The sequence below is a fragment of the Leuresthes tenuis genome, unplaced genomic scaffold (assembly GCF_036924035.1).
Source record: "Leuresthes tenuis unplaced genomic scaffold, fLeuTen1.0.hap1 SCAF_7, whole genome shotgun sequence".
Lineage (NCBI taxonomy): Eukaryota > Metazoa > Chordata > Actinopteri > Atheriniformes > Atherinopsidae > Leuresthes > Leuresthes tenuis.
Window position 1 is genome coordinate 2,895,938 of NW_027325361.1, and position 24,301 is coordinate 2,920,238.

Below are 24,301 nucleotides of genomic sequence, written 5' to 3' on the forward strand. Positions count from 1 at the left end.
ATTGAAAATATGTAAAAGTGAAGCTGGTATATGATTTTATCACCCAATGAATGAATGAAAATCGTTCATTTTACCAACAGGAAAAGCACCTTCATGCTATAAAGTGTGTACTCTGATTTCTTTCTTTCGTTACAGGCAAATCCTCAGGGACCACAACTGCCTCCAGACTCTGCTGCAGCACCTGCGCTCCCACAGCTTGACTATAGTGAGCAACGCTTGCGGGACTCTTTGGAATCTTTCAGCCAGAAGTCCAAAAGACCAGGAGCTGCTGTGGGACCTGGGGGCCGTCAGCATGCTGCGCAACCTTATCCACTCAAAGCACAAGATGATAGCCATGGGCAGCGCTGCAGCTTTAAGGAACCTCCTCACCAATCGACCCCTGAAATACAAGGATGCTGCAGTCGTATCCCCTGGCTCCTGCATGCCCTCACTCTACATGAGGAAACAGAAGGCTCTGGAGGCAGAGTTAGACGCCAAACATCTAGCAGAGACTTTTGATACACTTGAGAAACAGAGCCCCAAGCACCTTGGCCTCAACAAGCCCCTACGACACATTGAGAGTCTGGCAAAGGATTACGCATCGGATTCTGGTTGTTTTGATGATGATGAGGCTCCCAACGTCTCCAGCAGCCTCGACACTGGCAGCTTCTCCATGCTGTCTATGTTTCTCACCAACTCTAACTTCCTGCAAAATCAGCCTCGTAAAAGGGACAGTGAACCTGAGCGAGACATAGACCCACCTCACATGGCTGAGAAGAGACACGCTGCTCCTGACGACGTGGTCTCTGCTGCTGCGGAGAAACTAGCCAAAAAGATTACCAACACAGTTGCTAAGATTGACAGGCTGGTGGAGGACATCACCATGCACACGTCCTCTGAGGACAGTTTGAGCCTGAGTTCTGAAGACCACCTGGCAGACTGGCCGTATGGGATGGACGAACACAACGAAGCCCGCGCTAATTCATGCTCCCCCTGCCATCTTTCTGACACGAGCAGTTTGGCCCAAAGAGAGCGCCTCAGCAGGGCACACGCCCTCTTACGCCTCAAAACGGCCCACACAAGCGTATCCACAGACAGCCTGAACAGCGGCAGCACCAGTGATGGGTACTGTGGCAGCAAAGACCAGATGCGACCTGCTCCAAGAGCTCTAATGATGCAACAACGACCCAACCAGCTTGACCTCAAAATTGCTCATCAAGAATATCTCAATGTGGGGTCTGTTCTGACCAACCAGCAGGATATTCCGGAGAGAGATTCTGTGGACAATCAAGATGTGAAAAATGTGGAGCTCAGCAACATGGACACAGAAAAGAACCAAGATCCACAAGTACAAACACCGACGAGTGCATGTACTAAAGTCTCATCTGATGTCAGCATGACATCAATTAAACTGTCTCCTTCCTACCAACAGGTGCCACTTATTCAGAGTGTGGCCAAATTTGGTGTCGCAAAGACATCCATCAATGTCCAGGCTGCCCAAGCCATGAGGAGACAAGCGTGGGTGCCTACCGTGATGACTGGGGGGAGCATTGCAAAATTTTCTCCAGTTACATCCACCAGAAGTCCAACCATAGGGACGATGGAGACAATCCAGAAGTACTCAGTGGAAAACACTCCAATCTGCTTCTCCCGCTGCAGTTCACTTTCATCGCTCTCCTCTGGCGATGGAGCACTGGAAGGACAAAGTGAGAATGAGCTGGAGAGCGACTCATCGTTAGAGATAATTGAAGTGGAGGATGGAGAGGTGGTGAAGACAGCGCAGGAGGATGAAACCTTAGAGGATCTGAGTGACAGCCAGCTGCTGATGACTGATTCAAAAACCTTCCCGAGCAAAGAGACGGATCCCATTGAGATCCCCTGTTCCGCTAAGAGGGAAAAGGTGTTCCTCAGGGGAGCTTCACCTGCCATACTTGAAGACAGATCTCCCTCCAGTTCATCTGAGAACTACATCCATGAAACTCCTCTGGTATTAAGTCGCTGTAGCTCAGTCAGTTCACTGGGCAGTTTTGAGTCTCCCTCCATTGCCAGCTCAATTCAAAGTGATCCATGCAGTGAGATGATTGATGGAACAATAAGCCCAAGTGATCTTCCAGATAGCCCAGGGCAAACAATGCCTCCTAGTCGGAGTAAAACTCCATGCTGTGTTGAGTCGAATGGACCAGAAACACAGACCACAGGGATAGCAGGGCAGTGGGAAAACAGCCTGCGGAAATTCATGGAGATCACAGACTCCAAAGAGAGGTTTAACCTTCCTCCTGACCTCGACACCATGATCTACTTCACAGTGGAAAAGCCCACCGAGAACTTCTCTTGTGCTTCCAGCTTAAGTGCTCTGCCTCTTCACGAACACTACATCCAGAAAGAAGTTGAACTTAAATTAACGCCCCTACTCCAGCAAAACGACAAGAATCTCCCTTTCCCTGATGAAGACGAACAAGGGCTTGACCACGGGGAGAGATACAGTGAGGGCAACTCAGACGACGATATAGAAATCTTAAAGGAATGCATCAACTCCGCAATGCCATCAAAGTTTAGAAAAGTCAGACCTGCCCTGATGACCACTATACCTTCCCATTTACTTAGTTCCCAGATCCGAAAACCAATAAATCTACCAGTGTACATGATGCTCCCGAATGGAAAAACCCAAATGTGTCCAGGAAGAAGAATTGTCATCCCACAAAAAGATTTCAAATTTGATGATTCGTCCTTTACTGATTCTGCAGAGGGTACACCGGTCAACTTCTCCAGCACAACATCACTGAGTGACGAAACTCTTCAGTATCCTGTGAGGGACAGAGGGGCTAAAGACTGCACAGCTAATGGCCTGAACAAACAGGAGCTGATAGACAATGAGGCTAAGAGGATAGAGGACTTGAGGATATTCTCACACTTCCACAAACCCAACAGGACAAACTATTCATCCAATGAGGTACAAATGAGTCGAATGACTAAACATGTGATTCCCACTCAGAGAGTGCTGATGCAGAGCAAAGAGGTAGCTGATAGAGTGGCTAACCAAAAGAATCGCGATCAGTCTCCTAATCAGCAGAAGAGGCGACAAGGCCAAGGCCCTAACAGAAAACTGGAACTGCCGATCATAAAGCAAAACGCGGAAGCTAACCTCAATGCCAGGTCACACAAAGGACTCTGTCGACAAATGACTCACTCATCAGAGGACAGTATCAGCTTATATGATGATAAAAATGAGGAAGTGAGCAAACGGACCAGCAGAAAACAGATTAGGGAAGCGAGCAGAAATACGCTCTCCCGAAGCATGACGAATATAGGCAGGATAGATAATCCCCAAGGAAAACCCAGAGGCTTTCACAGGATAAAACAAAATCTGATGAAGGATGAATCCCTGGCGTGTTACTCACTCAGCTCCTCTCTCAGCTCACTCAGTGATGCTGAGTTTGAGGATCATAAAGCAAATGCTCAGCAAATATGGTACAAGAACAGACACAACAAAACACTGAATATGGCGCAACAAGCAAAGCCTTTGACTATTCACTGCCAATATGAAGAGCAAAGCTCGCCGAGTTCTGTCAGCATGGATTCAGAGGATGACCTCCTTCAGAAATGCATCACATCTGCAATGCCTAAGCAGAGAAGGAAGATGGCTGCCAGGAAGAAAAAAGCAGAAAATACTCAAAAACAAAAACAAAAGGCCTCAGATGGGTGGGACATAGATGAGGAAATGGATAGTGATGATACGGCATGGGATAAAGATTCTGACCTCAATAGTGTTGAATGGAGAGCCATACAGGAAGGTGCTAACTGTGTTGTAACTGGGCTGCAGGCATCAAAGTCTCAAGAGCCATCCTCTGAAGAAACTGAGTCAGTCCTGTCTTTCATGTCAACATCCAGCTTTACACCCAAAGAAAGGAAGTTTGCTAAAGAGAAAAATGCTAATAAACCTCTGGACTTTGCACAGCGCAAGCCGGTTCCAAACCTGCCTGTTGTTTTCAGAGGCAGGACTGTGATCTATACACCGAAGAAAGAGACGGCTCCATCACAAAGACCTCCTCCCAGGAAAATGCCAACCAAGACAGATGCTCCAAAGAACCCAAACCTTGCTCAGCACAGGTCCAAGAGCCTTCACCGACTAGGTCGCCCCCAGGACATAGAACTGTCTCTTCCAAAGAGGAGCTCTACTCCACCTCCAAGGATACCAAAAAGTTCATCCTCCGGATCGTCGCAGAGCTCTACGCCATCCCGGCAGTCACAGAGGAAAATAACGTCCCCGATTCAGACAAATAAATCCATCCAGAAAAAGACGGCCTCGCCAGCTAGTAGCCCGCCAGCTAGTAGTCCTCCCGAGAGAAAAGGACGGTCTACCGTAGTGAATCCAAATGAGAAATCTCCACCGCCTAAAACTCAAAAGTCACCCGTCCGAATCCCTTTCATGCAGAATTCAGTCAGGCAAGCCAGACCTCTGTCACCCTTGGTGACAAACCAAACAGTCAACAGGCAAACTAATCAAGTCAATGGGAAAAGGATTGTACCGGCCAATCGATTTGACATGGTTAGAATGACCTCTGTCCATTCAAGTGGTGGTGAGTCCGATCGCAGTGGATTCCTGAGACAGCTGACTTTCATTAAAGAATCAAAGACTGGGTTAAGACGTCAGGGCTCGGCTCACAACACACCAGGATCACAGAATGGATCCCCTCGCAGAGCAGTTCCTGGAGCCTCAGCCGTCTTCCTTTGTTCATCACGCTGTCAGGAGCTAAAGGCTTCAGTGCAAGTTCCAAGAAGGGTGCAAGTAAAAGATTCTGGCCAAGCACAGCAAGTTCAGAGGCCAACCCCTGGCCTTCAGAAGCAGACTGCGGCCCTGTCAAGAGCAACATCCAGTGAAAGGGATCTATCTGCAAGACGGCCGGCCAGGAGAACCAGCTCTGAAAGTCCCTGCAGGGTGGCCAAGCGAAATGGGTCTGGCAGAATGCCCGGAGTCAGGCAGCAACAGGATAAAGACACCTTTAAACGCCATGCCTCATCACCGAGCATCAACATACTAAGTCGAGTGACCAGCCGCTCTTCTCTGCGCTCATCGTCATCTGATTCGAGTGGAAGAGCAAAAAGTGAAGATGAGACAAAAAAGAAGGGGCAGAGATCCACATCTCGGCACAACGATGGAGTTACTTGGAGAAGGATCAGGGATGAAGATGTACCTCAAATCTTGAAAAGCACTCTGCCAGCCAATGCATTACCTCTGGTGCCTTCTCCTGACGAGGAAAAGCCAAAACCACCAGCTCTTCCAGGAAAACTGCCAACCATCCTACTCGCATCTCGCAAGACCAGCGACGCAACAGTCCAGACTGAAGATTTTGCAAACAACAAGACCAACTCAAGCACCTCTCCGACAGTGGAGCCAGCTGCAGTGATGTCTGAGGAAGCAAGACTGGCTCTTCTCAGAATGATTAGTGCCAGCTCTGGGAATAACCTCCAGGAAGCAGAGTCAGATGGCTCACTGAGGAGCCACTGCACCACAGGAACGTCAGACAGCCACATAAGTGGCGTTGTCACCTTCCGCCAGGGATCCCCGAGCAAGTCTGCCCGAGTCACTCCGTTTAATTACACCCCCAGCCCTATGGCCGGCTGCCTGCAAGACACGCAGAGCCAAACAGCAGCAGTCAATGAGAAATCTGGGGGGAAAAGTGAGTCCTAAGCGATTTTATGGATTTATGAGTCAACAGGGGTGACTCCAGAATACAACTTAGCACTCAGATGGACACATGGGTGTGCTGGTCCTGTACCTCGGGTATCCACCCTTTACCAACCCCATACACTCCTTTCATGTTTTTCTCTCTGAACAGCGGATCAGAGCTTCCATTCGCCACTCATACCAAGTTGGATGTACACAATGAGACAGGTCTGCCAAGAACGGACCACCAGTGACTTTCAGAGATGCCATTCAGAGAAAGATCTCATCTGAAAAGTGCATTTTTTTGTACTTTCTTTTGTATTTGTAGAATAATAATTGCCTGGTAGAAATGTAGTGAAAACATGAAGCAAAAGACAATGAACTTGATTTCACCACATGGATCGCCATCAGTTTCCTGGACACATATTATGCAAATGTTTGAGTAGCTACTCGACTGGATTTTTGCCCAAAAAGGTTCAAACTGTGGTGGATTGTAGACAGACTCTCACCAAATTCAACATTTTTTTACATGAAATACATCAAAGCTTTGAGCCCTTGCTTCATCACTCAACCAAATACGATGTTACAAGCCCTGGAGGTCTGGGGAACACATATTTTCAGATTAATATTGGTATCATGATTATGCCACCCTTCTTTCTTCAATGAATACTCCAGCTAAACACACATGAAATTACTCTTTTATTCTCAAATTTACGTATACACTGCATGTCTAAAAGGGACTAATGTTATGGCATCTCTTGTCATGTGTAAAACAGGTTGACAAGAAGGTAAAAATTCATTATTACAGTATCCCATCCAGTATAGAAATCAGTTTTAGGGACATAGCTACTGCCTTAAGGTTTTAGAGTGAGAGCTGTGGATAAAATCTCACTGTATACATAATTAAATATTCCAATATCAACATATATTGATTTAACAGCACCTAATTGTGTGATCCAGCGCAATTCAACGAAAGATGGCCATGAATTTCTTGATGTAAGCTTCTGCATTTTCAGTTTTTGCTAACATGATTCTCACATTTAGATCCCTCACGTTGCTATTTCCCCTATTTCCAGTCCACATTCATTTAAAGTAATGCTTTAACATACATGCTCGCTCTGACAGCAACCGCACCCTGTTTCCTTCACGGAAAATACTACAGCTAACTCTGTCATGTTGAAAACTGTGAGTAACTCCGGGTCCTTTCGCCCTCTACAGTCCTGTGTGTCAATCAGTTGTAAATAACGTGCAGGTATACAGAGGCTTCCCGGTGGCGTTGCTTCCAGACAGCATGCTAATATATTTACTGACTGTTTATGCACACCCGTAAACATTGTGGGCACTGAATAATGACACTTGACGCTATTCAGTCGTGAAATATTTTCCCAAAGCCTGACGCCATCCGTAATCTTGTGCCGCAAAGACCTGTAAATGCACCAACTGTCACCGTGGTTGAACAATGCAACTACATGCCTCAGTTAATACAATGATGTTATATTTGTGTTTGCAACTAGATTCAGGTACTGTTTGCTATGAGTATATCAACAAGATCTTATCATTGATGGTCGGGTGTTGCTTGGATGGACATGTGTCCTCACAGGAGTTCTCTGGAAGTCTATAAAACGTGTTAATATCTGCTTAACTGTGTTTCTGTAAAAGTAGCGATAGGTGGAGAAGAATATAAAGACAATGATTATTCTCTGTAGTTGTAACCATCATTCCTTCATATGCACCTGCAGAGCTGGATGGATTGAAACCTATTCTACATCGAGGGGTTGTTAGCTTACAAAAACCACCGTACCGTAGCCCCAAAGCATGTGTCGAATAGAACCCAAGTAGCCTCTGAATGCAACCTTTTAAAGTCTGAACCGCCTTTTAAAGATCTGAAGGTGATGTGCTGCTGAAATCTGTCTTTTAACCATCAAACGTTCAAGAGTCAATTCAAGTTCATGGGAGCAAATTTCAAGGAAAAACGGCAGTTTTAATCACTCTGTATGTTTACATGCACAGTTGGGTTGATCTGCAGTCATAGCTTGAGTGGGTAGGCTTTTTCTGTTAACAGCATGTACCTAGCATGCGCTTAGCATGTGCCTAGCATGCGCTTAGCATGTGCTTAGCATGTGCCTAGCATGTGCTTAGCATGTGCCTAGCATGTGCCTAGCATTTGCCTAGCATGCGCTTAGCATGTGCTTAGCATGTGCCTAGCATGCGCCTAGCATGTTCTTAGCATATGCTTAGCATGTGCCGAGCATGCGCTTAGCATTTGCCTAGCATGCGCCTAGCATGTACCGAGCATGTGCTTAACATGTACTAAGCATGTGCTTAGCATGCGCCTAGCATGTTCTTAGCATATGCTTAGCATGTGCCGAGCATGCGCTTAGCATTTGCCTAACATGTGCTTAGCATTTGCCTAGCATGTGCTTAACATGTACTAAGCATGTGCCTAGCATGCGCCTAGCATGTGCTAATGAACATGCAATGAACATATACCATTTTCTTGGTGTGCTTGTCCAAGTTTGAAAATAATCACTTTTCAGCTGGAATAACATCTATCTTTTTTTCCTAAAGTCATGTTAACGTATTAGATGATTAATAATAACAATAGTAGGTATTAAATTGACCTCTGAGGCAGGTCGTAGTGATTCAAACTATCTGAAAGGAAGAGTCTTGTCTGAGCTCTTGGCAGGAGAACATAAATAAGCAGCCACAGAGTTTGAATAACTTCATCTGTAAACTTACAGGTGGATTAACAGACTGCAGCTGAGTGTTTGACTTTTAAAAGACAGATTCAGGGTGGAGAGTCTCTTCAACACTAAACACGATGTACAGCAGAAACAGAGTCCTGGGGTTCTCTCCATCATTATTGGTGGCTTTGTTCACATCCGGCTGGAGAACAGTTTCTCGCCGAGTCGCGTTAAAACGTCTCAACCTACACGTGAACAGAGCCACAGAGGCGTCATGGTGCCATGTGAAATAGGCAAAACGACAGACGTGTGTCATTATAAATGTCTTCTTCCAATAAAAAGTGACGTGTTTCCTTAAACTGAGGTGTTGGCTTTTGTTTGTTTTGGTTGTAACTGAAGATTTACATCCTGAGTTTGATATTTTGGTGTTTATCATGGATAATTTAATCATGAATATGGATCCACATACATGCAAGCAGGGGTGAAAAAGTAAGTACATACTATGAAAAGGATTTTCTCAACAGATTTGAACAAACATTTGACCCTCTTGAAAGAATGTCTCTTAACAGCTTTGATGTGCTCAGCCAATGCTTCAGAGACACTTTTTAGTCATTTTCATGATTTAAAAACCCTATCAGCAACAAGGAAAAGGTAAGTTCAGCCCAATATTTATCACAAATTTGAATTAATCCGATCACAAAAGGCAGATTATCTCATTCAGGTTCTGTATTCATTTTCTATGAATGGCTTATGTTTCACCAAATGTAAAACTGAGACACAGGTTGGAGAAATGGCATTTATTTGTTCTCTCAGTGCAGAACAACGAGTGAAAGTCAGTCTACAAACAGCATCAGCAAAGTCTTATGTGTGAGGCGACTTCTGGCGTTCCTACCACACACATGAATAAAATAAAATCAGATTAAAACAGAATTTACATGAGGAAAAATGCACGTTTTGTAAAACTAGATGCTCCCTCACCTTCTTTTACTGGTGTATACATCAGGTATTCATACAGTCATCCAAACAGGCCGATCGGTTCTCACAAAAACAGAAGAATCACTGAATTTAACCCCTCCTCAGTTCTGATGATTGAATGCAATCTAAACATCTGAGTTTAAATCAAAAACACATCCTGCAGCTTCACATTAAAAAGTTTATCCTTGGTGAAGCAGGCTTCATGTGCAACGGCCCTCAGACACACACACACATCTCAACTGTGAGGTCAGAGGTCAAGAAACACTGTGGCTCTACCAGCATCTTGCTCAGTTGCACTTGATGGGAAAGAGAAGAGTTCAGTGGAGGTGAGTTTGAGCCAGAAAAAGTGTTGGGTCATAGAACTTGATCTTTGACCAATGCCACTTCCTTGTCCAGCTGCTCCCCAGCCGCCTGCAGCTCCTCCCTCTGTTGCTGCAGGCGGCCTTGAGCTTCCTTCAGCTGCTCGGTCAGCTCCAGATACCGACGGCATTGCTGGAACCGCACCTCCACCTCGCTGTCTGCAGGTGGGGACGAGTCTGAGGAAAGAACAGCCAGTGAACTGGAAACCAACGGCTGGCTCAGCAACCAGTAAGCAACAGATACCTCCAACATAACATGAACATGGGTTCTGTTGTGAAATGTGTGTCAGAGATTAAGGTTCTGAGTATTTGAGGGCAACAGTAACAGTGTGGTATGAGATGAGGAACAGTAACCTTAAACAGCTGCAGCTGATGATCATTTCATGGATTCTGAACACCTGTGAGGACTCACCTTGTCCAGTTTTCTCCAGGATACTGAAGACTGGGTCGTTGGGAGCAGCTCTGTTGATGTCCTCCAGGATCTGCTCCACTGTAGGAAGTTCAGGGCGGCTCGGAAGCACCACCCGTTTCTTACTTTTAGAGACAATGTTCATTTTGCTGGAGACAGCTCCAACTCCTCCACCTGAAACACAAATCAGGTCAAGTTTAAGTGGGAAACAGACAAGTTCATCGGTCAGGAATAGCCTACCTGTTAATTGATCTATTAATCAAGATGACAGTTATATGGCAGTGCTCGTCCACAGTTGGTAGATATATTATAATATGTTTCTACAATTCGGCAAATGTCAAATTAGCAAATAAGTAAGTATCCTTACAAATTCAACTTGCATTACCAGTAAAGCCGTTTTCCCAGTTAGCATCAACTACTGGCTAAATCAGTCTGAACGGAAAAAATCGTTACAGCCCAATCAAATATTTCTGTGCCGAACTTTTAAAAACGCCCTAAAGATTGCTCGGAGGTATGTTTTGAAGCTAGTGACCGGTGTTCATTTAGCTAGCAAACGATTACAATTTAATTTTACGGACTGTTGAACGAAGTTCGACACTTTGTTTACAAAGATGTCACAACGATTAGCTGCAGCTTTTTTCTTCGCGTCTTACCGAACTTGATTCGTCTCAGTGATGCTTCCGGTGGGTCTCAGCTGCTGTTAAATATATCTTCTACAACTTAAACCCGACTAACGGACACAAAGTGTCCCGATCAAGGAGTATAAAGTGACCCGAGTCAGCAAACGCGTCTAGACGCAACCGATCAGTCGTACGTCATTGCGTCACATGCCACGTAAGTAGAACGTGATATGTTTTTATTGTGGGTTTCAACTAGCGTAAGGGCGCATTAGCGCCACCTACAGTGTTGGAGTGTCTTCATCTTTGCCTGCCCAATTTTAAACAAATTTCTCCCCCATTTCCTTATTTTTTTCCTTTAATCTTTCTTGTTCTTCAAGAACTTTTAAGATATGCACAGAGACATGTAAGGAGCCGATCTAGATCCAGCTGGAGTGATGTTTACCACACACTGAACCAAGCAAAATGTGTCATTCAGTGTGGGAAAACCAAGTGCAAGGAGGAGTTCAACAGGAGGCACCCGAGGCACACTTTAATCAGCACAAACAAGTTAAGAATTAAGGAAAAGGTGTACTGCTCCGACCAACAAACCACATTTCCAGAAAAGGTATGTCCTAAAAAGCAATGAAAACTTTAATCTCAGATTTGTTAATTCATTTGAACCTTTATTGAACAGACCAGAGAAGTGATTTTCAGTGCCTTCATTGACTAACTTCCCTTTATTAAGAAAATATAAACGAATTTAAAATTCTATCCCAGCAACGTGTTCAAAAAAGGTTGAGGGAGAAGCATAGAAAGACAGAAAAGTTTGAGATGTAACGGTGTTCTGGAAGGTTCTACAGTCAGTGGGTTAAATGGTGACAGCTGAGAGGGTAGGAAAAGAGCAAATCCCAAAGTTTTTGTCTCGTTCAACTGGCAGAATGTGTTGTTTCAGCAGAAGTTTTGTTGTGGTGGACACATGGATTCCTTCTGTCAACTGAGGAAGAACAGAAAGAAGAAGGGAGCAGTGGTGGAAAATGAATCAATGCAGCACTTTTAAACAGAGATTTTTATCCCTGAGTGGAAATAACTTTTGTTTAGGTCTATTCACCACCAATACTTAATCAGAATAAGGAAAATAAGTAAGGTGATGATGTCATCACCACTTCTTGGGACGGGACTGGTCAGCCTGGGCAGAAAGGAGGCTGCTCTGATGGACTGAATTGCACCAGAACTTGATTTACTCTTCCATCCTGAAGTGGAGGTGAGATTCAGATTTAGATACGTTCAGATACGTTTGTCTTATGATCAGGTTTCAGGAGGCTCACGTCTAAAGAATCAAACCAGTCATTCCCAAATCATAAATACAGAAGCAGAGAAATGAAGAGACTGAAATCAGTCACAGAAATATAACACACGGGATGGAGAGAGGAAACCAGTCCCTTTGATAGGAGGAGCTTTTTCTGTTGGGATCTGCCTCGATGAGGAGAAAAGTCCCGCCTCTTCTTCACTTCTTCAGCCTCCTCGTCTTCCTCTGCTGCTGCTATCTGACTGACTGAAAAACAGGAAGAAAGACGAGTGATGAGTTCCTTTGTTGGCTTGTTGTTTCCAAATTATTTTCCTTTCGCTTCTTTGAAATAGTTACATTAAGCTCATCGGTTACATGCCTGATCTGGTTATTTTCTCGCAGTTTAAAGACAGATTATATCATGTATTATTCACTGAATCTGCAAAGTTAGCGTGACCAAAGACAAATCTGACACATTAAAGTGAAATCCGATGAGATCTGTGGTTCAGGGGAGGATAATATATTAAGTTCCTGTAAGTTAATGACAAAAAAACAGCAATTTTCTCCTCTCAAAAAACCGTGACTCATTGTAAAAGTTTGTTTCCATTCTAACTGAGAGGAAATTAGCTGCTTGGAACGAATATTTCACTGAAAACACTTGATCTCTTGAACTTTTGTCCATCGTGAGTTGCTATGGGAACCTATTAGGATGTGGATGCTCAGGTAACACGACGGATATCCTGGCTAAGCCTTCCTGTCCTGCACCAGTCGACATTTTAAAGCAGATTAAAAAAGACAGACATTAACTGGACTGGTCAGAGTAACTTTGGAGGACAGAATATTTTCTTGGCATAATCAGAGTCAGTCAGTCCCACCTGGATGTCCAACACGCCATCATTCCTTTGTGCCCACTGAGCATGCTCAGTACCTTTCCTCTCAGACAAGCTGATGGAGGCATTTTCCAGAAAAGCAGCTCAGTTGTTTTCTAATTTATGGAAGGCTCATTATGTTCGAAAGGGGCTTATCAGTAACTTACCGTCAGTCTACTCCGAGCTCATCCTGATGTGCAGACAAACGAACACAGACACAACCAGCAGTTAAAAAAAAATCATTGGGAATCTGGGTCAGGAAAGTTACCTTTAACCTGATCACTGAAACATTTTCAGCACATTCTGACAGCTGTTTAGTCCTGAAACTTTCAACAGATGTTAACACACACATGTTACATTCAACATATTCCAGCCAGCTGCCTGTAAATCTCCAGCAGTCTGAGACGATCTGTGAAAGTAGCAGCTAATCTTCTTCTTCATGCTATTTTCTGCAGACCTCTGTGTTGCTTTTTTTCAGATTAACGGTCGCCAGGCCCATGTTAAGCTAAAGCAAATCCTTTACGTCTCTGTTCCCTGAAATATTTCATCTCCATCCAAAATGATCCTGTAACTTTACACAACACTCGCAGTCTAACTAGCATATATATATATATATAATAATCCATCCATACATCGGTTCCCTCTTTCACCATGGATCCTACTCTTGGCAGCCTTCTTTGTTTCTTTGTGTTTGCGCTCTGCCGTTTTCCCGCTTTTTTTCCGCATTTTTTCCCGCCTTTTTTCTGCCTTCGGAATCCAGATCGGCCCTAATTGGCTGCCGTCGCGTAGCGTCACTGCTCATTTGCATAAAGTTGAGCCTTTCTCAACTCTTGAAGCTCACGAAGCTCACGAAGCCCACAACGAGTCGCTCACAACGCCGGCCGCTCATCGACGTCAGCTTACATTGAAAATAAATGGCAGCTGGCCGCTCACGCCGCTTTTGGTGTGAGCCCCCGGTAATAGGTGTAAAATAGCTTCCTGCACCAAACGGTTTGCACCAGTTTATGGTAAACATCAAGGATGAGTTGATATCATTAAAAAGCTTCATCATATAAATTTTCTTTCATAATTCTGTAAAAATTATACTTAACTGTCTAGAAGAACGGCAGCTTTACATGTCATTTAATAAGATTTCGTAATAATTTACAATTTCTACAAAATAATGTGTTACTGCTAATATGCTTACAAATGTGTTTTGATGATTTCACCATGTAGTGACATCTTAGCTGTTTCAGAAGAGTTGATATTAAAAATAAAAGCATTGACCGATAGAAACAGCTGAATCTTTGCTCATACTCGAGGAGCACAAACTGAGGCCAGGTCCAGTCCTGCTTGTTTTCTGCTTGCAGACCATTAAACTTCATGTTAACAAAGGTTTACATGCTAACATCAGTACTAGTTCCACTGCTTTTGGTGCTCCTAGGTGACAGTCTGACACGACTCAAAGTTCAGTGAGACGTTGGGGTCACGTGTTCAGACCTAAAGGATCAATAAGTCGTCTAGTGGGGAGCAGAAGACAGAAAGAGGAGGCGGGGATGGAAGCTTTTACGTCTGTTCAGTTGAAAAGGAAAGCTACTTCACCTTTAAATCATTCAACCCAGCCTCAAAACATAGTCACAAAAGGCTTTCTTTTTCTTGCAGCCAGACACAAAAATAACTCCACTGAGGAACACATTGTTCATGCACTTTGTGAGATAGTCACAGAACAGCAGGGATGGAGGTGTTGGAGCTCCCATCCCAGCCAGTGCTGTTAAAGGGGAATTCCGGTATTTTTAAACCTGGACCTTATTTCTGGCATGAAATACGTTCATCTGCTCACCGAGAACAGTTTGGTGAAAGTCGGCGTCCTTCGGCAGATATTTAGATTCCTCGAGATCCATATAACGGAGTGAACGGGGCTTAGAGGCTGCAGCCTCTAAATAAGGCATTATCTGTCTTTATTTCACTCCGGTAAGAACGTCCATCTTACTCAAAGTCGTCGTTCATGTCATCAAAATCTGATAAATATCCTGCCATGTTGCACAAAACTATCAGCAGCAAACTCTGTGTGAAGTTAGCCGACTGTCACAGAGCACGGAGTGAATAAACTGTGCTGCAGGGGGGCGTGTGGATGAAGTGGTCCCAGTAGAGTGCCTGTGTAGAAATCCCTCCGTTAGCTCTCCTATAGCTGCAAGTAGCCACATAACAGCAGCTATGAGCTAACAGAGCTATAGCACACGTTCATTCATTCATTCTTCTTAAAGTATTGGTGAAATAAAGACAGATAATGCCTTATTTAGAGGCTGCATCCTCTAAGCCCCGTTCACTCCGTTATATGGATCTCCAGGAATCTAAATATCTTCCGAAGGACGCCGACTTTCACCAAACTGTTCTCAGTGAGTAGATGAACGGATTTCATGCCAGAAATAAGCTCTAGGTTTAAAAATACCAAAGTAACCATCCTTTAAAATGTAATTTTATGAGTCAGTCGCTCTTTTCTTGCACTTTCTGTCATTTTTTAAAGGTTGTTTTACACTTTACTTAATTACAGTTGGACAATAAAAACTACTTGGTTACGAAGAATTAAACAAAAAGAAGATTCCAGCTTTATGTTTTGTGACTATTTCACATTTTGCGGTGAGGCTGAGCTGAATCATTCCGCTCTGTGAGGGTCACTGGGGTTCACGCTTATTCTGATCACTCCACATTCACCGTCTGGGTGGTAATGGGCTACTTTTCTAACACCAAACCAGCTGACTTACCAAACTGTTTAACCAAGGAAAGGCTGGAACAGGTGACAGGAGAGCGCGGTTAGCAGAATATCCCTTTATTCACCGTCTCTCTTACAAACAAATCATTCATAAAGGCGGTGATGGGAAGGAACATCTGGAATATCTTGCCTTTGGTCGTCACTTTCTGCTCATGAATATTTTTGTGAATTTATTGTTGTTGTGAGCTAAATGTTCAAATAACGTACATATAATAAAAATGGCCCAAAGATTATTAGTAAGCAGACTTCTCCAGGAGGTCCAAACTCACAGCTACAACGTTGGTGGCTGGAAATTATAAATAAAATGTACAATTATTTAAAAAAAAAAAAAAAAGATTTCCACAAAAAATAATTCCAAAAGGTTATTTAAATGTTTAAAAAAAGGAATTATGTCTTAAATAAATATGTAAATTCATGTCGCCACCAAACATGACCAAAAATCACTAAAAATAGGACAAAAAAAATCCAAAAATACTGATTAAAAATCCCCAAAAATGTAAAAGTAAGCTTGTCTAAAACAATTTTAAAAAACTACAATGTATTACCAAAACTCTACTTTATTTTATTAATAAATAAAAGGTCCTGACATATTGAGATTGATGCAAAGAAAGAATGTTTAAGAGTGAAAGATGAGCAGAAATCCCTTAAATCCACAGACATCTGTTTCTATGACAACCTGGCTGAATGCGGAAGCCACATCCATCCCTCCCCGTTGCTGTAAACTGGCTCTGGCAGTTCCAACAGGCCTGGTTTAAGGTGCTCAGACTGGGAAAGCAGGTGTTTACTTACTCTTTGCTCCTCTTCGCTTGGCTGTGATGGAGCAACCTTCGCTGTCGGTGCTTGGGTGGATGAACTTGGTAAACTTCTAACATCAGACGAAGCGAATGACGGCGTCAGCAGGGGTTTATTCTTCACCAGAGTGGTCAGGACTGAGGGAGAGAGGCAGTGTTTTAATCTGCTCAGAGCAGGGATGGGTACCGGTCTCACTGGTGTTGCACTGGTCGTACCTTCTCTGGTGAGGGTCTCAGCGGCGCTCATGGCCTTCCCACTGAGGTCACTAACCATGTTGTCCACTGTGGCCTCGTGGCGGAGGAAGATGGGCCGAACCACTTTGTTGTAAATGATTTGGGAGCCATTCCAGGTCATTGGGGCCATGCACCACAGCAGGAACAAACACTGGGACAACAGACAGTCAGTCTGAGAGGTTTTGTTTACAGGCGCTCAGATGCTATGGCGTAACCACGCATTCTTTGGGGGGGTCGTGTCCCCCCCAATATTGACAAAATACCAACCTGTCCCCCCCAATATACAGAAGAAAATATGTAAAATGCATGTTCTCCCTTTATGAACCCTGTCAAGGGATCGGTCTCTTGTTATCTTATTTATTTTCACTTTATTTCCGTGTGTTACCATGGGAACGTAACGGCTGCGCCGCGGTCGCCGTCGAGCAGATTGTACCAGAACAGGAAATCCAACACAGAATCAACAAAATAAACTTCCGCCCCCTTTCAAAATAAAACAACTTAAAACAAAAATAACATTAGACTGTTAGACTTTTCATTGTTAATGCACATTTTGAGACATTGACACAATAGAAATGAACCTGGACTTAAAAGTCCTCGGCACATTTTTTGTTAAAGGAAAAGTCTGTAATTTGTTACATCATTAGTTGTCCTTATTAAAATATTTCCATAAACATGCTTTGGGTATTTGGTCGTTTTCCATTGGAAGCTGTCCTATTTGCTACAGAACTACTGGAAGAGCATAATTGTAATTGGTAGGTGTGTTTAAGGTCAGTAAACAGTAAGCAACTAACCAAAACAAAGTGGGGGGGGGCAGTCACTGTCTCGGAGAAATTACACTATTCCTTTAGATGTGAACTTACATGGTCAAAGTAGTCCTCTAAACTATGTTCTAAATGTCCAATTTTTCATATATAAATAAAGAATTGTAGATAATGCACTTAACAATTTTGTTTTTCTTGGACCCCCCCAATGTCTAAACCATGGTTACGCCCTTGCTCAGATGAGAAGATGATAAAAATAATTCTGAACCTGCTCCACAGTGTCCACACAGCAGGGAGGCTCAGGGAGGAGAGTTTGGCTCGTCCTGTGTTTGTTCTCACCTTAAATGCATAATAAAATGGAAACCAGTAGAGGAAGATATCAGAGAAGAACTCCCCCAGGCTGAAGACGCCGTACACCACCCAGTAAGTCAGCCATTTTGTGTCGTCTTCTTTGTTCAGACTTTCGATGGCTTTGATTCTGCAGGAAATCAGTTTTTTTGCAAGAAATGTTACTGAAAAACACATTTAGCACAAAGTATGAAGTCATGTAAATTAAAAAAATTACAGTTAAGCATTCAGATGCAATGGATCCAACCCTGGTTTCTCTGTTTTTCGTGTTTAATCGTGTTTAATCGTGTTTAATCATGTTTAATCGTGTTTAATCATGTTTAATCGTGTTTAATCGTGTTTAATCATGTTTAATCGTGTTTAATCATGTTTAATCGTGTTTAATCGTGTTTAATCATGTTTAATCGTGTTTAATCGTGTTTAATCGTGTTTAATCGTGTTTAATCATGTTTAATCGTGTTTAATCGTGTTTAATCGTGTTTAATCGTGTTTAATCATGTTTAATCGTGTTTAATCGTGTTTAATCATGTTTAATCGTGTTTAATCGTGTTTAATCATGTTTAATCGTGTTTAATCGTGTTTAATCGTGTTTAATCATGTTTAATCGTGTTTAATCATGTTTACTCGTGTTTAATCGTGAAAAAGGTGGCTGTGAGGGGAATGAGTAAAGTTTTCCCTTCTTCCATCACATGAGCACCTCTCCAGGCCAACTGCAGGAATACTTCATCTATGTATCATTCATGTCTTTGGAAATATGTCTAAGTCTGTAACTTCATAATAACTAATATTCACATAATGATAGAAGCTAGATTTTTAATCTGGTTTTAATCTTACTCAAAATAGTGTTAATAATTGCACTAAAGAAGGAGGGAGAGTGAAAATGTGTCAGTGTCAACATGTCAAACTCACGAATAATAGGCCGGATAGACGAAGCCAATCAGATTGCAGAGGAGCGAGGCACCATATCCGTACACAAGGTAGAGTCCGGTCAGCGAGACGGCACCTGAACACAGGAGGAACACATCAGGACTTCTCCGATGCAGATTTAATCAGAATCGAGTTTATGCCAAGTAGGTTTGCACTTACAAGGAATTAGACTTGGTCTAGTTAGAGAATATAGATCTTTTTACAGATCTCAGTGCAAGCTGAATACTATAAAAGTGCAGATATACGGCAGGATTTAGTGGTTCCAAAGCAGTAAAGAGGTCTGAAGATGCTACTTTAATGTAGCTTGTGGGTCTGGAAGGGGAGAGAGTCAGAGTCAGGGGGTGGGAGGGGCTCCAGGCCTTGTTGATGAGGCCAGTAGCGGATGGGAAGAAGCTGTTCTTGTGCCGCCTCAGAGCTCCTGGAGTCCATTAAAACACGAGAATCGAGTTTGAGACCAAACGTACCTGTTTATTTCACTTGAGCCTGTTGGATTAGGTGTTTAAATACAGCTTTATAATCACTGCCTTGAGAACGCGTTCCTCGGTTAGATCATCATCTGGAAAACACCCAACACATAGAAACAGATCTATGGGGGTATCTGCACACTGGAAGTGACCCGCTGCACCACACCTGACCACACAGGTGGTTTTTATGATCAAGATATGCAGCTACAGCTAAATCTTAGAAGGACTGGGTAACAGCAATGAAACTAAACCCAGTTCTATGCTTAGTTTTACAATTATTAATTAATTAGATGAAGGTCAGAGGACTGAATCATGACACCAAAGACGCACCCAGATGTTCTGGCACTGATAGGAAATAGATCTAAAATGGCTTCAATCCAAACCTTAATCAAATACCTGCTTTAGCTGAAAGTAAGAAACTGTGATAAACTCAAATTAGTGCTGAAGTCATTCTATTCTGTCTGTCTATTAGTGGGTAACACAGTCACAGTGTGCCAGAGTTTCACTGCAGTTCAACCAATCAGGTGTTCTGCCCTCAAACAGCAGAGGCATTCACTGGATTCTCATCTGGACCAAAATCAGAACTAAAGTAGAGAATCCTGTGATGCTGGTGTGAGGCTTCTGCACTCTGAGGAGTCGAGTGGATATATTCCAGAGATAATCAGCTCCACATTACGGTGTATTATAGTGTATTCACTTTGGACTGAAGGTTTTAAGCATCATCACTCACACTGGAAGAAGAAAAGAACCATAATGTCCAGCATGGACAGCAGAAAACCTGCTTCAACGTCCATTTTAGCACTTTTTTGTCCCCTTTAGCTTTGAGACAGACTCTTTAGAATTAACCCTTCAGTATCTGGCAGCAAATGTGGATATTCAAAGACCGGAAGCAGTGAAAAAACCTGCCTACCTCTGATCAGCTTACGCTGCTGTTCAGTCATGGAGGCCGCTCTGCTCTGCTGCCTGTCTGTGGATAATCTGCTTTAGCGTCAGTGCTAAAGCAGAGTGGGAGACAGCGAGCACCAGGCACCAGGCTGACATCATGTCCTGCTCACTCTATCACTGATCCACTGCACTCTAAGCACACTGCTGTTCCCTGTGATACCCACTGATTCCACAGGACTGGCTTCAGAAAGTGAGAGATTCTCCGATCATCACAAATCAACACGATGAATTGTTTAGTTTTGTTTCTTTGGGTCCACCTGATGAATCTGTCCTGATTTTGCTCCATTTTTGGACTTCTTTAGCTGCTGAATGCTCCACAATGTCCCTCAGCTTATGTCTAACGGCTCATATCAGCTGTTTGCTGGTGGGCAGGTCAGTACAGAGGGTTTCAACAGCTGCTTTGATGTAAACAAAGAGGTGTAAGGCTCACAAAGTTCACCATTTGATGAAGTACGAGGTGCACTTCTGAACAGCTCCAGGTGGAGCTCGAGTGCATGTTCAGGGAGACAAGGAACCATTTGCATGCTGAACTGAAACTGTGCTGAGTACTTAGAGATGAAGAAAGATGCTGTCGCGGCTCAATTGAAAACAGGAAAAGCTTCACTAAACGAAGAGCTAAAAGACTCAATGAACAGATTTTACTTTGCCATTAATATTCATTTTAAAGGACTCGGACATCTGCTATGAAGACATTTCCTTCACTGCTGTTTGAATGGAGCAGGAAACATTTCCAGCTTCCTGTATGCAAACGGCAGCTGTTCACAGGAGGATTAACTGAATCCTCTTCAGCTTTCCACTGACTACCAATCTGCTGAATCCAAACGGGAACAATGCAGAATCAACCAGAAGCCATTTCAGCTGAACTGAGCAGGTAACACAACAGGAGATGCCTCACGTACCCCCGGCAATGATCTTCTTCTTGATCCCCGTTTTATTCTCCAACTTCCCCAGAAAATCTGTCACAACGTTTTTCTCATTCAGAAAATTTTCGGCTCGCTCTTTGATGGAGGAGAGGACGTCCAGGAGGCCCATGGTCCTCAGTAACGGCCTCAGATAGCAGGGGAGCCGGAGGAAAGCAACCTGTGGTGGACAGGAGAACACAGCCGGGCGGTAATCCCCTGACAGACACAATCTGCTTTACTGGGGGGGGAGAAGGAGGAGCCGAGTCATGTGACCAGACAACCGTAAACCCAAAAATCACCTTTTAAATTTGGACAAAAACACACCCTGATGATGCTACGGAGGATTATCTGCTCGTCTCCACGTTGACTTTGAGCTCAGTGCTCACAGCACTCAGGGAAAGTGAGTCTGTCCAATCTTTCCTGCTCATGTTGGGGTGATTCTGGGGCTCTGGCAGAGGTTTTTATAAAGAAACAGAGGCTGGAAGTCCTCATCAAAGCAGGCCTCACACTGCATGTCTGCACACTTCTTTGTTCCTCCACATACAAATGAAGCCCTTCAGTGTCCGGAAATATGTTAAAAAACACCAAAACTAGAGTGAAATTTGTACTTTCAAAGAGCTCTTTGACTTGAGCATCTTTTCTTGTTTTACTTCCTGGTATTATCCTGTTTTTCCCCCCATCTCCTTCTTCTTTCTGTGCATATAGTCTTGACTGTCTCTGTTTCTGCAGCCGGATGCTTACCCACAGTCTGTGTCTGGACATCCAGCTTCTTTTCCTGCTGTACTTTTGGGTCCACAGTAAGTTTAAGCTCTTATAAAATCGTCTTTACCTCTCTCCATCTACCAATTACCTACAAATTGTATCATTTCAGATGTTCAACCTTTTTTCAACCTTTTTTATTCCATTCATTGCTGCACCTAAAAAAGAATTTACAAAGATTAAACTTAAACTAGTTTAATCTTCTGTTTCAGAAGCTCTCATGTCTGAAATTAATCAAATTGGCTCCAACAAATGATGAACACAGCATCTAAAACAACCTAAAAAATGGGATTCTTCAAACTGAGAACACTCTGACTGCTGTTTACTGAAGTAAGACACCGGCTGTATGAAACCCTTTAAACTCTATTTATGCAGAAATCATGCAAACATCAGACAACCAGAGGTTGGGATGGCAGCAGACAAACAGAAATCGGCAGACGAGGACCGCTGCTTTCAAGCAAACAGTGAGTCGTCATCGTTTCTTTGCACTGGACAGCTGGTGAAATGTCACTGGTACTTGAAACTAATTCTGCAATAACTGGGAATTCATCCTCATGCTGATTTATCTCAGAATATTTGCTTTCTAAATGGGTCACTGGATAAAATTTGATAAAAATCAATTGAAAAAACTAAGATATTGGAAGTTAAAACTATAATATATCGGATTTTTCCTCAAACAAGTCTCAAAAGCATTCAGTTTTTCACTGTGGTGTTTTCCCTGGATATTATCAAAGGAGAGTAACTAAAACACACCGATGAAGCATCACTGTGAGGCTAAAAATATGCTCTTTTAAACACACCCAGCAGAAAAATGTGTTTAGTAACAATTGTTATAAATCTTTCATGAAATGTATTAGTTAAAAAGCGCTCATGTTGCAGGACATTGGAACTATTGTGGGATGTTTCTCCAAATACCTGCTTTCAAATGAGAATTGTTTGATATAAGACAGCATTCCCTCATGCTGACTGACTTCTTCTGCCAATAAAATGAACCTGTAAGTCAGGTTTGAGTGGTTTCTACTGGCTCTGTGATTTTAAAAAGTGGCAAACATATCGACACACATAGATACAGAAGGCCTGCGTCTCAACATGAAAAACTCATGTGGTCTTTGTTTTTCCAGGTTAATACCTTAATATTCAACAAATACTCCAGCAAACTGAACTATAAACTGTGTGTAGACATTTATAAAGTCGAGCCACCAAGAGTGTAATATTGTCAGGATTCATTGACACTTTTTGTTTTGAAATATGTCTTGTCTCTTCATTTCCTGTTTTATTTTGAAATATTAACTTCCCTCTCGTTTCCGGTATCTTTCCCTTCCTCCTCTGTCAAATGTCTGATCGTCTTCCCTGATTCCCAAAGAGTTCCCACCTGTTCTCCTTGGCTCCTCATGTGTTCAAATCGTCTCCGTCTCCCTTGTCTTGTGCCAGAGTGTCGCAGCAATCAGTTGAGTTCTTCATCCTAGTGTTAAAGCATTTTAACTTCATAGAAATCTCCATTAGAAGGAGAAGATTTAGTTTATTCCGCCTCTCACTTACTGACGCCTCGAGGATCCTTGTTGTCACACATTTGAATCCTAGTTCTAGTTTAGATTCTGTTTTGGTTTCCTCCATTTTTGCAGTGATCTTTTGTAACATTTCATAGCACTTCTGCTATAGGAGTGGCTGCGTAAAGCATTTTAACTTCATAGAAATCTCCATTAGAAGGAGAAGATTTAATTTATTCCGCCTCTTTAGAAGAGTGCTTTAAGTTCATCTTTCCTAGGAGAGCGACTGCAGCCCAGGTGTGTAATCCTGCCTATTTCAGATGATGCAGCCTAATGAAGTGGCTGTATTTCAGTTTATTTATATAGCGCCAATTACAACAAATGTCACCTCAAGGCACTGAAATAATATAGTCCAATTCAAGCCAATAGGAATTCAATTCATTGTAATCATAATCAAGTCAAATCTGGTAACAAAATACCGTATTTTCCGCACCATAAGGCGCGTCTAAAAACCTTAAATTTTCACAAAAAACGGCCGTGCGCCATATAATCCGGTGCATCAGATTCCAAAATATGTCACGGATAATCGCCATTTTGAATTTACCGAATTAAATTTTGAATTTATCAGCATGAAACAGTCATTTCTGACTTTTTCTCTCACTTACTGACGCCTCGAGGATCCTTGTTGTCACACATTTGAATCCTAGTTCTAGTTTAGATTCGTATAAATTCATATTCTGTTTCCTGCATTTTTGGAGTGAACTTTTGTAACATTTCATAGCACTTCTGCTATAGGAGTGGCTGCGTAAAGCATTTTAACTTCATAGAAATCTCCATTAGAAGGAGAAGATTTTGTTTATTCCGCCTCTTTAGAAGAGTGCTTTAAGTTCATCTTTCCTAGGAGAGCGACTGCAGCCCAGGTGTGTAATCCTGCCTATTTCAGATGATGCAGCCTAATGAAGTGGCTGTATTTCAGTTTATTTATATAGCGCCAATTACAACAAATGTCACCTCAAGGCACTGAAATAATATAGTCCAATTCAAGCCAATAGGAATTCAATTCATTGTAATCATAATCAAGTCAAATCTGGTAACAAAATACCGTATTTT

General features: G+C 42.8%; 5 protein-coding genes across 8 annotated transcripts in view; 1 reads left to right on the forward strand and 4 right to left on the reverse strand.

Moving 5' to 3' along the window:
- Positions 1-8,687, forward strand: part of apc2 (APC regulator of WNT signaling pathway 2) — a 44,477-nt gene extending 35,790 nt beyond the window's left edge. For all 3 annotated transcript variants that reach the window (XM_072388904.1, XM_072388905.1, XM_072388903.1), the window contains one exon: positions 136-8,687. In XM_072388904.1, the coding sequence (XP_072245005.1) occupies positions 136-5,668 (5,533 nt within the window). In that variant the 3' untranslated portion in view covers positions 5,669-8,687. The remainder of the gene's footprint in view (positions 1-135) is intronic.
- Positions 1-24,301, reverse strand: part of pycr3 (pyrroline-5-carboxylate reductase 3) — a 404,375-nt gene that overhangs the window by 61,694 nt on the left and 318,380 nt on the right. The gene's annotated exons all lie outside the window — the stretch shown is intronic.
- Positions 9,111-10,876, reverse strand: cunh19orf25 (chromosome unknown C19orf25 homolog). Its single transcript, XM_072388644.1, has 3 exons — positions 10,725-10,876; positions 10,075-10,245; positions 9,111-9,839 (listed from the first exon to the last, which is right to left on the reverse strand). The coding sequence occupies exons 2-3, from the start codon at positions 10,214-10,216 to the stop codon at positions 9,658-9,660; spliced, it is 324 nt and encodes a 107-aa protein (XP_072244745.1). The 5' UTR covers positions 10,217-10,245; positions 10,725-10,876; the 3' UTR covers positions 9,111-9,657.
- The window catches only part of LOC140311520 (GDP-L-fucose synthase-like), a 344,973-nt gene continuing 332,719 nt past the window's right edge, over positions 12,048-24,301 (reverse strand). The window contains exon 8 of the mRNA XM_072388913.1: positions 12,048-12,177. Coding sequence (XP_072245014.1) covers positions 12,063-12,177 — 115 coding nt within the window. The 3' untranslated portion in view covers positions 12,048-12,062. The remainder of the gene's footprint in view (positions 12,178-24,301) is intronic.
- On the reverse strand, positions 12,133-21,075 carry reep6 (receptor accessory protein 6). Of its 2 annotated transcripts, none has more exons than XM_072388915.1 (6): positions 20,943-21,075; positions 18,617-18,710; positions 17,699-17,837; positions 16,581-16,749; positions 16,363-16,502; positions 12,133-12,222 (listed from the first exon to the last, which is right to left on the reverse strand). In XM_072388915.1, exons 1-6 carry the CDS (start codon positions 21,073-21,075, stop codon positions 12,211-12,213), a joined length of 687 nt encoding a protein of 228 aa, XP_072245016.1. In that variant the 3' UTR covers positions 12,133-12,210. The 2 variants fall into 2 exon arrangements, with proteins under 2 accessions (XP_072245016.1, XP_072245015.1); XM_072388914.1 differs by lacking the exon at positions 20,943-21,075 and adding an exon at positions 20,009-20,060.